This window comes from Suricata suricatta, chromosome 12 (genome assembly GCF_006229205.1).
Source record: "Suricata suricatta isolate VVHF042 chromosome 12, meerkat_22Aug2017_6uvM2_HiC, whole genome shotgun sequence".
Taxonomy (NCBI): Eukaryota; Metazoa; Chordata; class Mammalia; order Carnivora; family Herpestidae; genus Suricata; species Suricata suricatta.
Window position 1 is genome coordinate 15,357,575 of NC_043711.1, and position 15,479 is coordinate 15,373,053.

The following is a 15,479-nucleotide window of genomic DNA, read 5'->3' on the forward strand; positions in this document are numbered from 1 at the left end:
CCCCCCCCCCTTCTTTTTCTCTTTTCTTTTCCTTTCTCTTCGTTTCTTATTTTCTTTCCCCTTTTGGCTTGCTTATTTATTTGGTTTGTCTGTGCTTTGGTGTGCTTTTGTTCCCTGTGTGTCTGTTTTCCTTTTCAGGGCTACTTCAAGAAACAAGCCAAAGTACACATGGTGGAGAGTCCCAAATACCACTGAGTAGGGAAATAAAATAACCAAAGGCACAACAAGAGAAACCGAGAGACACCATTAAAAGAACACTTCCTGAACGAACAGGCCCTGGACAGTCAATGAGCCTCCTTTAATAGAGCAATATTAATGGGTGCACAGTGCATAGCGAGCTTTTAAAACTGACAAGAGACAGAGCGCTAGCCCAAATGATGAAATGAAAGAACTCTCCTCTAAAGAAATTCCAGGAAGAAACCATAGCCAGAGAACTGCTCAAAACAGACATAAGCAACATAACAAGAGTTTAGAACAATTGTCATAAAATTAATCGCTGGCCTTGAAAAAAACCATCAGAGAAGCTATTGATAACACAGACCAGGGACCTTCAAAATAGCTCTGATGAGTTTAAAAAGGCTATAAATGAGGTGCATGATAAAATGGAGGCAGCCACTGCATGGGTTGAAGTGGCAGAGGGGAGAATAGGTGAATTAGAACACACAGTTATAGCAAAAGAGGAAGCCGAGAGAGAGAGAGAAATTTATACAGGAGCACGAAAGGAGAATTCGAGACCTGAGTGATACAATCAAATGGAACAATAGCCGTATCATAGGAGTTCCTGAAGAAGAAAGAGAAAAAGGTCTTGAAAGGGTGCTTGATCGAATTATAGCCGAAGACTTCCTGAACCTGGGGAAAGAAACAGACATTGCAATCTAAGAGGTGCAAAGAACCCCCTTAAGACATAACTTGAATCAACTTTCAGCACGACATATCATAGTGAAACTGGCAAAATATAAAGATAGAGAATTCTGAGAGCAGCTAGGGATAAAAAGGCCCTCACACACAAAGGGAAACCCATCAGAGTGGTCACAGACCTATCTACTGAAACTTGGCTGGCCAGAAAGGAATGGCAGGAAATCTTTAATGTGATGAACAGGAAAAATATGCAACCAAGAATCCTTTATCCAGCGAGAATATCATTCAAAATAGGAGAGATAAAGGTTTTCCCAAGTAAAAATTGAGAGAATTCATCACTACCAAACCAGCCCTACAAGAAATCCTAAGAGGGACTCTATGAGGGAAATGTAGTAAGGAATATAAGGTACCAGAGACATCACTACAACCATGAACTCTACAGGGAACACAATGAATCTAAACCCACATTTTTCAATAATAACACTGAATGCTCAAATGACAAGGGGTAGCAGAATGGATAAAAAACCAAAAGCCATCGATTTGCTGTCTACAGGAGACTCATCTTAGACCTGAAGACACCATCCTGTTGAAAGCAAGGGGATGGAGAACTATCTACCATGCAACTGGAAGTCAAAAGAAAGCCAGAGTAGCCATACTTATATTGGACAAACTGGACTTTAAAGTAAAGGCAGTAACAAAAGATGAAGGACATTACATAATAATCACAGGCTGTCTCCATCAGGAAGAGCTAACAATTATAAACATCTATGCGCCGAATTCCAAAGCACCCAAATACATAAAACAACTAATCACAAACAGAAACAGTCTTATTGATAAAAATGTGCTTATCACAGGGGATTTTAATACTCCACTTACAGCAATGGATAAGTCAACCAGACAGAAAATCGCTAAAGAAGCAATAGACCTGAACGGCACTTTGGAACAGATGGAATTAATAGATATATTTAGAACTCTGCATTCTGAAGCTAGGGAATTCACTTTCTTCTTGAGTACGCAAGGCACATTCTCCAAGATAGATCACATACTGGGGCATAAGGCAGCCCTCCATAAATACAGACGAATTGAGATCATACCATGCACACTTTCAGATCACAATGCTATGAAACCTGAAATCAATCACAGGAGAAAGTCTGGAAAACCTCCAAAAATGTGGAAATTAAAAATCACCCACCCTACTAAAGAACGATTGTGCCAATCAGGCAATTAGAGAAGAAATTTTAAAAATATGTGGAAACAAATGAAAACGAAAATACAACAATCCAAACTCTCTGGGACGCAGCGAAGGCAGTTCTAAGAGGAAAGTATATTGCAATCCAGGCCTATTGCAACAAACTAGAAAAAGCGCAAATTCAAAATCTAACAGCACACCTAAGGAAACTAGAAGGGGAGCAGCAAGAGCACCACAACCCAGCAGAAGAAGAGAAATAATAAAGATCAAGGCAGAAATAAACAATATAGAATCAAAAAAACAAACAGATCAATGAAATCAAGAGTTTTTTTTAAATATAAACAAAATTGATAAACCTCTAGGTAGGCTCCTCAGAAAGAAAATAGAGAAAACTCAAATAGACAAAATCATGAATGAAAATGGGTCTATTACAACTGATCCCTTAGAAATACAATCTCATCAGAGATTACTATGAAAAATTATATGCCAACAAACTGGACAACACAGAAGAGATGGACAAATTCCTAAACACACATGCACTACCAAGATTTAAACGGGAAGAGAGAGAAAATCTGAACAGACCCATAACCAGTGAAGAAATCGAATCAGTTATCAAAAATCTCCCAACGAACAAGAGCCCAGGGCCGGATGGCTTACCAGTGGAATTCTACCAGCCATTTAAAGCAGAATTAACATCCATCCTTCTCAAGCTATTCCAAAAAATAGAAATAGAAGGAAAACTTCTGAACTCATTCTATGAAGCCATCATCACTTTGATTCCCAAACCAGACAGAGGCCCAACAAAAAAAGAGAACTACAGGCCACTATCCTTAATGAATACAGATGCAAAAATACTCAACAAGATACTAGCAAATCAAATTCAACAACATATGAAAAGAATTATCCATCATGATCACATGGGATTCATTCCTGGGTTACAGGGCTGGTTCAATATTCACAAATCCATCAATGTGATACATCACATTAACAAAAGAAAAGATAAAAACTGTCGATAGATGCAGAAAAAGCATTTGATAAAACACAGCATCCTTCTTAATAAAAACCCTTGAGAAAGTCAGAAGAGAAGGAACTTACCTAAACATTATAAAAGCAGTTTATGAAAAGCCCACAGCTAATATCATCCTCAATGGGGAAAAACTGAGAGCTTTCCTCCTGAGATCAGGAACATGACAGGGGTGCCCACTCTCACCACTGTTATTTAACACAGTGCTGGAAGTCCTAGCATCAGCAATCAGACAACAAAAGGAAATAAAAGGCATCAGAATCCGCAAAGAAGTCATCAAACTTTCACTTCGCAGATGACATGATACTCTACATGAAAAACCCTATCAACTCCACCAGAAGCCTTCTAGAACTGATCCACGAATTCAGCAAAGTAGCAGGGTACAAAATCAATGTACAAAAATCTGTTGCATTTTTATACCAATAATAAAGCAACAAAGAGAAATCAAGAAACTGATCCCATTCACAATCGCACGGAAAACCATAAAATACCTAGGAGTAAACCTAACCAAAGATGTAAAAGACCTGTACGATGAAAACTTTAGGAAGCTTATGAGAGAAACTGAAAAAGACACAAAGAAATGGAAAAACATTCCGTGCTCATGGATAAGAACTAACATTGTTAAAATGTCATTACTACCCAAAGCAGTCTACACATTCAATGCAATCCCAATCCAAATTGCACCAGCATTCTTCTCAAAGCTAGAACAAACTATCCTAAAATTCGTATGGAACTACAAAAAAACAAAAACAAAACAAAACAAAAACCCGAATAGTCAAAGTAATATTGAAGAAAACCAAAATGGGAGGCATCACAATCCCAGACTTTAGCCTCTACTACAAAGCTGTCATCATCAAGACAGTATGGTATTGGCACAAAAACAGACACATAGACCAATGGAATAGAATAGAGAGCCCAGAACTGGACCCACAAGTATATGGCCAATTAATCTTTGACAAGGCAGGAAAGAGTATCCAATGAAAAAAAGACTGCCTCTTTAGCAGGTGGTGCTGGGAGAACTGGACAGCAACATGCAAAAGAATGAAACTAGACCACTTTCTTACACCATACACAAAAATAAACTCAAAATGGATGAAGGACCTGAATGTGAGACGGGAAACCATCAAAACCCTAGAGGAGAAAGTAGGAAAAAACCTCCTAGACCTCCACTGCAGCAATTTCCTACTTGACACATCCCCAAAGGCAAGGGAATCAAGAACAAAATGAACTATTGGGACCTCATCAAGATAAAAAGCTTCTGCACTGCAAAGGGAAGAGTCCAAAAAAAAAAAAAACTAATAGGGATCCGACAGAATGATAAAAGATAGTGTCAAATGGCATATCGGATAAAGGGCTAGTATCCAAAATCTACGAGGAACTCACCAAACTCCACACCTGAAAAACGAGTAATCCAGTGAAGAAATGGGAAGAAGACATGAATAGACACTTCTCCAAAGAGAACATCCAGATGGCCAACAGGCACATGAAACAAAGCTCAGCATCACTCATCATCAGGGAAACACAAATCAAAACCACACTGATATACCACCTCATGCCAGTCAGAGTGGCTAAAATGAACAAATCAGACTCAAGATGCTGGCAAGGGTGTGGAGAGACGGGCACCCTCCTACACTGTTGGTGGGAATGTAAATTGGTGCAGCAGCTCTGGAAAACAGTGTGGAGGTTCCTCAAAAACTATCCGTAGAACCCCCCTATGGCCCAGCAATAGCACTGCTGGGGAACTACCCAGGGGATACAGAAGTGCTGATGCATAGGGGCACATGTACCCCAATGTTTATAGCGGCACTTTCAACAATAGCCAAGTCATGGAAAGAGCCTAAATGTCCAGCACCTGATGAATGGATCAAGAAGATGTGGTGTATATTCACAATGGAGTACTACATGGCAATGAGAAAGAATGAAATCTAGCCATTTGTAGCAAAGTGGATGGACATCAAGGGTGTCATGCTAAGCGAAATAAGTCAGGCAGAGAAGGAAAGATACCGTATGTTTTCACTCAGGTCTAACAGGAGAAATGTAACAAGGGGCCATGGGGAGGGGAAGGGGGAAAAGAAAGTCAGGGAGAGGGAGGGAGGCAAATCATGAGAGACTCTTGAATACTGAAAACAAACTGAGGGCTGAAGAGGGAGGGGGAAGGGAAGGGAGGTGATGGTCATGGAGGGGGGCACTTGTGGGGAAGAGCACTGGGTGTTATATGGAAACCAACTTGGCAATAAAATATTAATAACATAAAAGAGGGGTACCGAATATAGACATTTGCATACAAACAAAGCCTGAGGAAATTTACCAAGAAACCTATTGTACACCTGAAACTAATATAACACTGTATGTTAATTATGCTGGGATTAAAATTAGAAGAAAAAAAAGAAACCTCTTTAAAGGAATGCCTTTTCAAAAGAGTTTATATATTTTGAGAGACAGAGCACAAGTGGGGGGCAGAGAGAGAAGAGAGAATCCTAAGGAGACTCTGATGGGCCTCAGCTCCAGACCTGAGCCAAAGTCAGACGCTTAACCAACTGGGCCAGCCAAATGCCCCTAAAGGAATGTGCTTTAAGGGAGGACGAAAATCCCAGAAGACAGGTGAGGTGCAAGGAAAATTGGTGCAGATATGAAACAGCATGCGGTGGATACAGACACTGTCGTATAAAACAGTAGCATCCAACGTGGGTTTCAAAAGACAGAAGTGAACACAGATGGTATTTAAAATTTTGTGGGTGATGGGCACCTGGGTGGCTCAGTTGGTTAAGCATCTGACTCTTGATTTCGACACAGGCGGTCATCTCACACCTCGTGAGATGGAGTCCAGCGTCAGGCTCTGCGCGGACAGTGCGGAGCCTGCTTGGGTTCCCCCCCGCACCGTCTCTCAAAATAAACAAGCAAACATTTAAAAAGCACTTTATAAAAAAATAAATAAAATTAGGTGGATGAGATGAAAATGTTCTAAAGTCCTTGTTCTCTTTGGGCGGGAAGTCAAGACGTTGCTGAACTTTAGATCTTAAGTTAAATACGCATAGGAGAAATTCGAGAGGAGAGATACACGGTGTCCATTCCAGACAGTAGAGAATAAAGTAGAGCAAGGGGGAGGGAAAGCCAAGAACAAAAAACAAGAACAAACACAATGGAAAGAAACAGGTTGAATAAATGAATAACCACATAATTCTTAGACACTGAGCCAAGCTTAAAAGTCAGTCAGGGAAACCCCCAAGTGCCCGAAACAAAAAGGAAATTTGAAATGAGTTCATCAAGCGGGATCTGGAGCCCATCGGAATGGGTCAAGGCCTTAGGCAGGGGGTTCAGGGCTGGGAATGCAGTGCCTCCCCAGGGAGGGGTCAGGCTGCAGACCGGCGTGAACCGGGAAAGGCAAAGCATCGCCTCATCCGCGAGATGACCCAGTAAACAACAGTGGTGGAAGCCGGATTCCAGAACCACGGCCAACGCCCCCCAGGAAGTGGGTGCCAGGGGACAAGCCACCAGATGCAGGTGCAGAGGGGATTGGCCTTTCAGGCTCATGAGGGACCCTCATGACGAGCTGTTGTCCTTCAAGCTGTTGAGCTGCGTCTTTGGTTGAGGAACTTGACACCCCTAGAGCCATGTCTTAGAGAAGATGGCACACACACTCCCAGCCTGAAGGTGACAGGAACAACTCTAGGCCCCGGATCCTCAAATATGGCCCCCACGGATGGACTCAGGAGGAGGAAAGGTAGCAACGAAGGCCCCTTGACCCAGCGGGTCCCCCCACACCATCCTCGTAATGTGCTAAGGAACCGGAGTGGAACGGACGCATCCGGGAGGTAACGTACAGGTCTGACCCGAAGGCCGGCCGGAGACGCTTCCCCGGCTTGCCCTTCGCTATGGGCAGCCCCCAGAGGACAGTCATGGCCCCACCTTGTGCGTGCCTTACCGTGGCCAGCTCGGACTCCAGGCTGCAGTTTTTCATCTGTGGGAGCACCTCGCTGTATTTGCCGGGAAAGGCGGACGCCAGGTAGCCCTTCACCTGCTCCAGGTTGCTGGCCGTCAGAAAGCCGTCTTCAAGGTCAAAAGAATTGGTCAGCAGCAGAATCACCCTGCAGAGCAGAGCACCGGGTTGACCTTCACCAAACAGAAAGGCTGCGGTCACCAAACCCTTTCTCAGAAGCCTGGGTGCTGGGGTTCCCTCCCCTCAGATTGGGCACAGTCTCTCCAACAATGGGGATCTGTTGAGTGGTGGCCTTTTAAAAGTATTTCTAATATTTTAAAAGTTTATTTATTTTGAGAGAAAGAGAGCAAGCCAGTGGGAGGGGGGGCAAAGAGGGAGGAGAGAGAGAGAGAGAGAGAGAGAGAATCCCAAGCAGGCTCCATGTTGTCAGCATAGATCCTGACATTGGGCTCAATCCCACAAACCTTGAGCTGAAATTAAGAGTCGGAAGCTTAATTGACTGAGTCACCCAGACACCCCACTTGGTGACTGTTTAAAGTTCAAGGAGATTTTGAATGCCTTTGAAGGAGCCTCATATAGGACCAGAGACAAGAAGCCAACCCAGAGCTAGGCCACTGTAACCTCTGGGCCAGCACTGACGGAAATTTTGTGACAATGTGCCGTCCCCCGTGGGAGCTGAGCCCTTGAATGTGGCGAGTATAACTGAGAAACCGATTTAAATTAACTCACATGTAAATGGAAACCAGTTTAAACAAAAATGTAATGAACTGATTTAACGTAACTAAAATCACAACTGCTTAAATTAATTAAAATATAATTAACTCATGTAAGCCAATCTGCATTTAAACCTGTAAGTGGCCACTTGGGGCGAGTGACTGCCGGACGGGACAGCCTGGTCTGGGTGACGTTTACTGTGCATTGGATAAGGCAGGGGGCAGATTCTCTAATCACCCTGGTGCACCCAGAGGGCTCTGGGTTACTTCGAAGGTCAGGGAGGTGGCGGAAGAAACTAAGGTTTGTCCGCTCAACGCCCTCCTGTGCTGAGAGCTCTGGACGTGTGACACGGCCCCCAGCCCTCAGGCGGGGTGCCCGGGGTTGGGCCCGGATGGAAAGCTGCAAAGCCAGGGCCCTTTGCCCCACGGCCCCCACCTCTTCGTAGGTGACCCTGGGAGCTTGGGGGACGTGCCCCCCCCAACCCAAGGCCCTGGGGCTCGCGGGACAGCCCCCGGCGGCTTACTTGTTCAAGCAGCTCTCGTAGTTGAACGTGGCCTTAAAGCCGTAGATGGAGAAGGTCACGACGCTGGCAAAGATGGAGGTGGCGCTGTTGATGAGGGACACGATGATGGCGTGTTTCTGGCAGTTGGTGGAGGGCTGGTTGTAGCTGGCGAAGGCGATCAGGCTGCCGAAGCCCAGGCCCAGGGAGAAGAAGATCTGCGTGGCCGCGTTGATCCAGGCCTTGGGGTTGGCCAGCTGGTCCAGCTGCAAAGCCAGCAGGGTCGGGGCTGCTGGACCTGGCAGGTGGCACCCCCCCCACCCCTGCAGCCCTCCCACCTGGCACGGGGCGGGAGGCCCAGGGAGGGGGAGCGATTTGTAAAAGGAGCCCCTGGTCCATGACCAGGCACTGCGGGGGGCCCCGGGGGTGGGGGGGATGGAGGGGGTACAGCCTGGGCCTAGAGCTCTAGGTCTGGGATGATGCTAGGGGCCATCTAGAATGTGGGGGGCACTTCCAGGGGGGCTACCACAGCCATTTTGCTTCCAGACACAAGGTTTGCTAAATGAACTTTTGTCCCAAAGGCAATAGTGCCCCCTTCACACCCTCTGCCAACCGATGAGCATAGGCTGTGGGATGTCAGGGAGCTGGGGTGGGGTGCTGGGGAGGGACCACAGAAAACCCTGCAGAGTGTGGATTCACCTCTGTAAGAGAAGGGGTGCGGGGAGGTGTGCAGGAGGGAGAGAGAGAGGTGGCTGGATAGCAAATCCGTAGACCACCAAGAGGGTGTGGGGTGAGAGTGGGGGCCAGGAGGCCAGACGTGGGGCTGGGGTAGCACTCACTGGCGGGAGGCACTCAAAATGAGGAGGATGTGTGGACCAAAGACTCGGTGTCCCAGAAGGAACAGGGCTTGGGGACGGCCTGGCTGAGGAGGTGACTCGGTCCCCACAGGCAATCCACACCACTCCCACAGCCTGGTGGGCTCCCACCCACCTCCCTGGGTCTTCCCCTCTTCCCACCCATCCTTGAAGATCGCAGGTCCCTTCCCTCCGGCTCGCACCTTGGGCGTGAACATGTACGCCAGGCCGTTGGTGGCCCCGTGGAGCGTGAGGCCCCTGACCAGGTAGATGATGAGCACACAGTAGGGCAGCAGGGCAGTGAAGTACACCACCTGTGGGGCCAGAGGGCGGAGTCAGCGTTCTGGAGACATGGTGACCACAGGGTCCCTCTCCTCCCTGGGACAGACCTGCAGTCCTCACCAGGCACTACACTATCTTGGATATTTAGGCTGTTGGGAAGGCAGCAATGCAGGCTCTGCAGGGGTGGGGGTGGGGGATTGGGGCGTGGCTTGCATTTGCCCACCTCTGTCACTACTGGGAAATCTGTCTCAGGAGAAACAGGAGACCTCTGCCTTCCAGTCTCCCTTCAACCAGACCTTAGTCCAGAAAGGATTTGAGGCTGGGGCACCCGGGTGGCTCAGTTGGTGAAGCGTCTGACTTCGGCTCAGGTCATGATCTTGTGGTTCATGAGTTCAAGCCCTGTATCGGGCTCTGTGCTGACAGCTCAGAGCCTGGAGCCTGCTTGGATTCTGTGTCTCCCTCTCTCTCAGCCCCTCCCCCCACTCATTCTGTCTCTCTCTCTCAAAATAAACATAAAAAATTAAAATAAAAGATTTGAGACAGCCTACAAAAATATACCTAGCACATTAACATTAAAAAACTGTTAAATGTTTTTTAAGTTTATTTATTTTGAGAGAGAGAGAGAGAGAGAGAAAGCACAAGGGGAGGGGCAGACAGAGGGAGAGAGTCCCAAGCAGGCTCCACACTGACAGCACAGAGCCCACTGTGGGCTTGACCTCACGAACCGTGAGATCATGATCCCAGTTGAAGTCAGATGCACAATCAACTGAGCCACCCAGGTGCCCCTGATTTATATTATCTTCAAAATGAAAAAACAAAAACTCAGGGGCTTGGAGCAAGGGCCCGTCTCTCCAGAGCAGAGACCCAGGAGAAACTTGGCCACGAGGGCTGGTGAGGGAAGTGTGATGGTTTGGTGGAGGGAGCATGTCCCTATAAGGAATAAGACAGAAATTCGATGACCTGAGGGTGTTATGCACAGCTCTCGGGGTTTACCACTGGAGCTGAATGCCACTGTTGGTCACCCGATCTTTTTCCTGCTGACATAACATGTATCACAAGTTTGTTGGTTTTCGTGGTGGTTTTGGCAACCGTCTCTTACTCCGGTTACACAGCCTTCAAACAGGGGCCTGCACGTGCACCTCTGCCCGCCGGGAATGGGCGTTCTCTCTGTGTCAACTGTGTAGACGCACCGGAGCCTCTTTACATAAAGCCCAGAAATACTTCGCAAGAAGAATTGTGCGACAGCCGTTTGCTTTAAGTGTGGGTCCTCCTGTGAGAAACGCGGCTGGAGGCCCACGTCCAGATGGGCTTGGATCGCGCTTGGCCCTCCCCCTCCCGCCGAGGCGTGGCGCCTTCTTCCCGGCCACTCCCAAGGCCACCAGAGGGACAGTGTGTGCCCTCTCACCCCGGGCACAGCAGGCAGAGGTGGGGCGTGCCTGTTATCACTGATTCTTCACTGAGGTCATTGTCACTTGAGAGGAGTCATTGATCTGGCTGGGATGGCAGGTGCGAGATGGAGACAGATAAGGGTGGGGACATCGGTCAGAGATCTGAAGGACATCAAGGGCAACAGGGGAGGGGTGGCCTCTGTCCACACCCAGGGGACCCTTAGGGAACAGGGAGGAACTTCCTCCTTCCTAGCACTCCTGTCGTGGGTGCTCTCTGGGCTCCCTCCTCCCTCGTCAGGGAAGCTCAGCATGCGCCGCGGCCTACACCACCCGGAGAAGCCGTTTCTGACCACTCTGCACCCACGCTTGGAGGAAAGAAAAAACAGAAGATTCCAAGAGAAGAGGCCAGGAAATGTCACACAGTTTTTAACAGACAGTAGCTGAATGTTCATGGCATAGCCTCAGAGAGCACGTGCATAAATGATCTAGAAAAGAGCTGACAGATACGGCCCTCGGACCTTTTGTAGACGCTCAGAGTCACCTGGTCAAGACAAACTGCAAAAACCATGCTTTCATGAGCGTAAGATACTGGCCAAGCTCCAAGACAGGACAGAGCGAGTAGCTGTGCAGGCTCAGTCCTTCAGCTTGGCCACGGGCCGGGGCTACACTGCAGGCCGTCACGGAGGCTTGGGGACCGGCAGAACATGCCAGGCACAGTACTGGGCTCCTCACAGGGCACCTAAGACACTGTGGGTCGTTCTGATCCTGCTCCCTCCAGAGAAATACAGTGGGGCTGGAGGAGGTGACTCAGGTGGTCAAGAGGGGGAGGCAGGTGGCCTCTTAGGGGCGGGCTTCTGCAGGGGGAAGTTGGGATGGACTGAGTCACAAAAGGTATGGCGAGAGCAAACAGGAGGTGGCTCACCAGGCCAAGATGATGGGGAGTCTTAGCGGCCGTGCTGGGCCTGACCGGGCTCTGCCCTCCCTGGTTGGTGCCCCTGGGTGGACTCCTCTGCCCCTCCACGCCTCAGGTGAGGGGGACAACGCAATCTGCTCTGAAGGGCTCTTGCAAGACAGGGAAGACACATGCCCGGCGCGCAGGTGACCGGCCAGGAGGAGTGAATGAACGTGAGTAGGGGTCACCCGGGGTCCAGGGTGTCTCCCGCAGCTCGAGAAGGGATGGCAGGTGCGGGAGACACCTTCCACCTGGGGCAGATCAGAGTTCAAGAGCACCTCAGCCCCCCTGCAGGACTCTAAACCCGGGGGTGCACCAAGGAGAGAAGGTTCGGAAATCAGGCCTGACGGCAGCTGATAGCAAAGTTTCTCAGACTCAGCCCTGGATTAGAACCCCCCCCTCCCCGAGGAGGAGCTTTCAACATCCCACCCCAGCTCCCTGGCCACACTGAGCACTCCAGGGCCTCTGGGGGAGGACTTGAGACATCAGAGTTCTAGAAGCTCTCCAGGGGACACTGGCGTGCAGTCAAGTTTGAGAGCCAGCGGCCAGGGTGTCTGGAGGGCGTCTACGGTCCCTTAAGGCTTTTAAATAAGGGAAGACTCGCTAGGAGCTCGGTGGCACGTGGGTGGTGTGGCTGAGGGCTGTGCCTGGCACAGAAATGCCCATCTGCGCAGGGACTGGGAACACCCTCTTTCAAGACCGCAACTTCAAGCACCGCGGGCCTCGGTCACGGTCGCCTCGCGGGGGCGGTTCGCGCCGGAGACCACGTCTGTGCGCTCCTCCCCGCGTGGCTTCCGCTCGGGGCGGGGGGCTGTGGACCCACCTTGCCGGTGGACTCAGTGCCCCGCAGGGTACACAGGTACACCACGAGCCAGGCCAGGACGAGGCAGAGCGCCTGCCCCCACTGCACGCCCCCGCCGTCCTGGATGGCCGGCGCGATGTTGAGGGTCTTCCGGTACCAGAAGTACTGCGTCGAGGACGCCTTCTCGCACTCCTCGTCGTAGCCCGTGCGGTTGCCGTTCAGCGGGCACACCGACCAGGGCAGGGGGTCCTGTGGGAGCAGAACCGGCGCACAGGTGAGGGCTGGGGCCGCAGGGCGGGGAAGATGGGAGTGGTCCTTAGAGGACGCTCGGGGGAGAGGGGCGCTGGCCCCCAAACGACAGGAGCACCTGCAGGCAGACAGGGACCAGGAGGGTCAGTCAGGGGCACAGACGGGCTTAGGGGTAGGGGAGAGGCGGGGAGAGGGCTTCACACACCATGCGATCCCATAGCTGTTTGTTGGGGATTACCTGGCTCTATCATGGGTCCTGGGGGCTGGACCAAACGGACAATGGCCAGGCTGTGTAGGACAATAGAAGAGAATCCACACCCTCTGCCAGGAATGAGCCCACGGACTCCAGCCACAGCATCCTGCAGTAAGTGGCCTGGAGTGGGGTGGGCAGGGCCTGGGACAGCCAGTGTCTTAGCTCATGTGCTCCCCAACCCCAGACAAACTGGAGGAAGCCAGATCTGCTCTTCTCATCGCACAGATAGCCCTCCCAGAGTCCCCCACACCTTCCAGTCCGGGCCCACCGGAAGCTTTGCCTTTTCCCCCACTGACACACTTTCCCCATTCCTCTGCCCGCCTTGGGGTCTCGGCCGAAGGCTAGTGATCACAAGCTCTGGATAAATTGCCTCAGTCTGTTCTCATTTGGGTGGACTTGGCTTATTTTCACGCATTCCTAGCAAGTCCTTGCTTGAATGAGACTCAGGTCCTGCCCTCAGTGGTGGTGGAGACATGGATCTCCCACGAAAGACCCTGGGTTTAGAAATGAGGTGGGGGTGAGGTTCAGCCTCCCCGCAGACACCTTGTGTGCCTATGACAGAGAGACTCTGGCACTGACTTCATTGGCGCCTGAGTCAAGCTATACCTGAAGCAGTTCCCCTCCTGCATGTTGTAGAGTCAGTAAGAGCCTCTTCTGCTTCAGCCAGTTTGAACTGGGCTCTCTGTCACTTAGGAACAAGAGAGCCCAAAGATGCATACACAATGAACAGGATAGAAATGGGAGCTGAGGAAGGGGCGGGTGGTGGGTTTAATTCTGGCTCTGGGGACGGGGGTGGGGAGGAGTTAGGAGTCCCACCTCTGCTCTGCTAAGCCCCACATCAATCTCTTTTGCTTGTATCTGGGGCCCATTAGCTCAGATATCATTAGACAAAAGTTCTCCACTGACCAAAGCAAGTCCTGGCCCACTGGGTTCCATCTGTATGTTTCGGAGGAAACAGATGTCACCTGATGGGCCAGGGCCACTCTGCTGGTGAGCAGCTGGGACTCAGCTTTGTCCCCTTAGAAAATGTTTGCAACCTGTGCGGGGGTTGGGGGTGGACCCATGGCCTGTTGAAATTCGAGTCAATTTCTAGCTTTGACCCAAAATAGTTCCAAAGATGGCCCCAACGGTTCCTTCCATGGAAAGGTGGCATCTACCATTCCTCCCTGTGAATCTGGGCTGGCCCGTGACTTGCTCCGACCAACAGAATGCGGTGACATGACACAGTGCCCCTTCCCAGCCTGGGCTTCCTGGGGCCTCGTCACCCTCATCATCACGCTCCTGGGAACCAGCGGATGGGTAAAGACCTTCAGCCGTACCTGTGAGTGATGAAGACTCACGGAGAGAATGGCCTTGTGGAGCCAACTGAGATGCTGGGCGGAACCAGCACCACGGCCTGGCAGGTGGGAGGGGCCCTCATGGGCCCGGAGCCCCGTGGAGATGCCCAGCCCACAGCTCCTGGGGCCATTCCGCTGTCCGTCCACTGGGCCATTGCTGAGCCAGCCTGGCCTGGCCTGGCTCCCAGCCTTGGCTACAGGACTGCACCCTGGGGGATTAGGAGGCTTAAAAAAAATATGGTGCCCAGGCTGCACCCCCAGTGGCTTTGATTTCATCAGTCTGGGGCGAGGCCCGGGGCATCAAGTTTTGAAAGCTCCCCAGAGTGGGGGGCAGCTCCAGCGTACAGCCAGGATGGAGCGACCTTGGCAAACGCAAGGACTTACTGAACCGACCATCCCCAGCAGCCGCCTCCCCTCCTCCGAATCAGTGGATCAGGCTTGCATTTTGCATCTGCTTTCCTAACAGTGCTCCGGGCTCCTTCTGGGGAAGGTCCCGGACGGGAGGCTGGGAAGCCTGGCAGGGGGATGGACAGACTTCAGCCCCCGGGGCCAGGCTGCTGGCGTCCAGTCTCACAGCTACTCGGCTCCCCTCCGCCTCCGTCACTCCGGGGCACCTGACATCATAAGGCTGTGGGGACAGTTCCCGGGTGACTACTTCTAAAGTGCTTGTAACCATGCCTGGCCCTGAGCAAGCTCAGAGGGAGTGACCGCTGCTCCCGGTATGATTATGTGGCCACGGAGGAGGGCTCCAGAGTGGGGGGACTAAAGAAGTCCGCGGGGCCTGGGAAGGACAGAACAAGAGGATAGCCAAGTGATTTTAAGGAATTGCTGGTCCTTGCACTTGTGAGAGTTAGGAAAATGTGTCTCATTTCTTGAGACAGCCTTATTTTCACCTTGGGAAGATGGTCAAATTATTCTGATTTTGTTAGAACGGGACATGTTGCTTCCACCTTTGGAAGACTGTCTCTTTAAGTATACAGATCTATAATGCTGGCAATGTGTATAGCAACTCTTTAGTTGGAGTCCCATTGTGCAGTGCACAACCTGCCCAACTATACACGACAGCTCTGTACAGAGGAGAAGGAATAGCCACCTGGGTGGAGAGTCAGAGGAGCTGCCGTTTCTACCCAGAAGGTAGAGG

General features: G+C 50.4%; 1 protein-coding gene across 1 annotated transcript in view; it reads right to left on the bottom strand.

Annotated features, from left to right (window-relative positions):
- Positions 1-15,479, bottom strand: part of SLC6A20 (solute carrier family 6 member 20) — a 37,824-nt gene that overhangs the window by 6,171 nt on the left and 16,174 nt on the right. Inside the window, exons 4-7 of the mRNA XM_029917866.1 lie at positions 12,521-12,748; positions 9,279-9,389; positions 8,246-8,487; positions 6,994-7,156 (exon numbers count right to left, since the gene is read on the bottom strand). Coding sequence (XP_029773726.1) covers positions 6,994-7,156; positions 8,246-8,487; positions 9,279-9,389; positions 12,521-12,748 — 744 coding nt within the window. The remainder of the gene's footprint in view (positions 1-6,993; positions 7,157-8,245; positions 8,488-9,278; positions 9,390-12,520; positions 12,749-15,479) is intronic.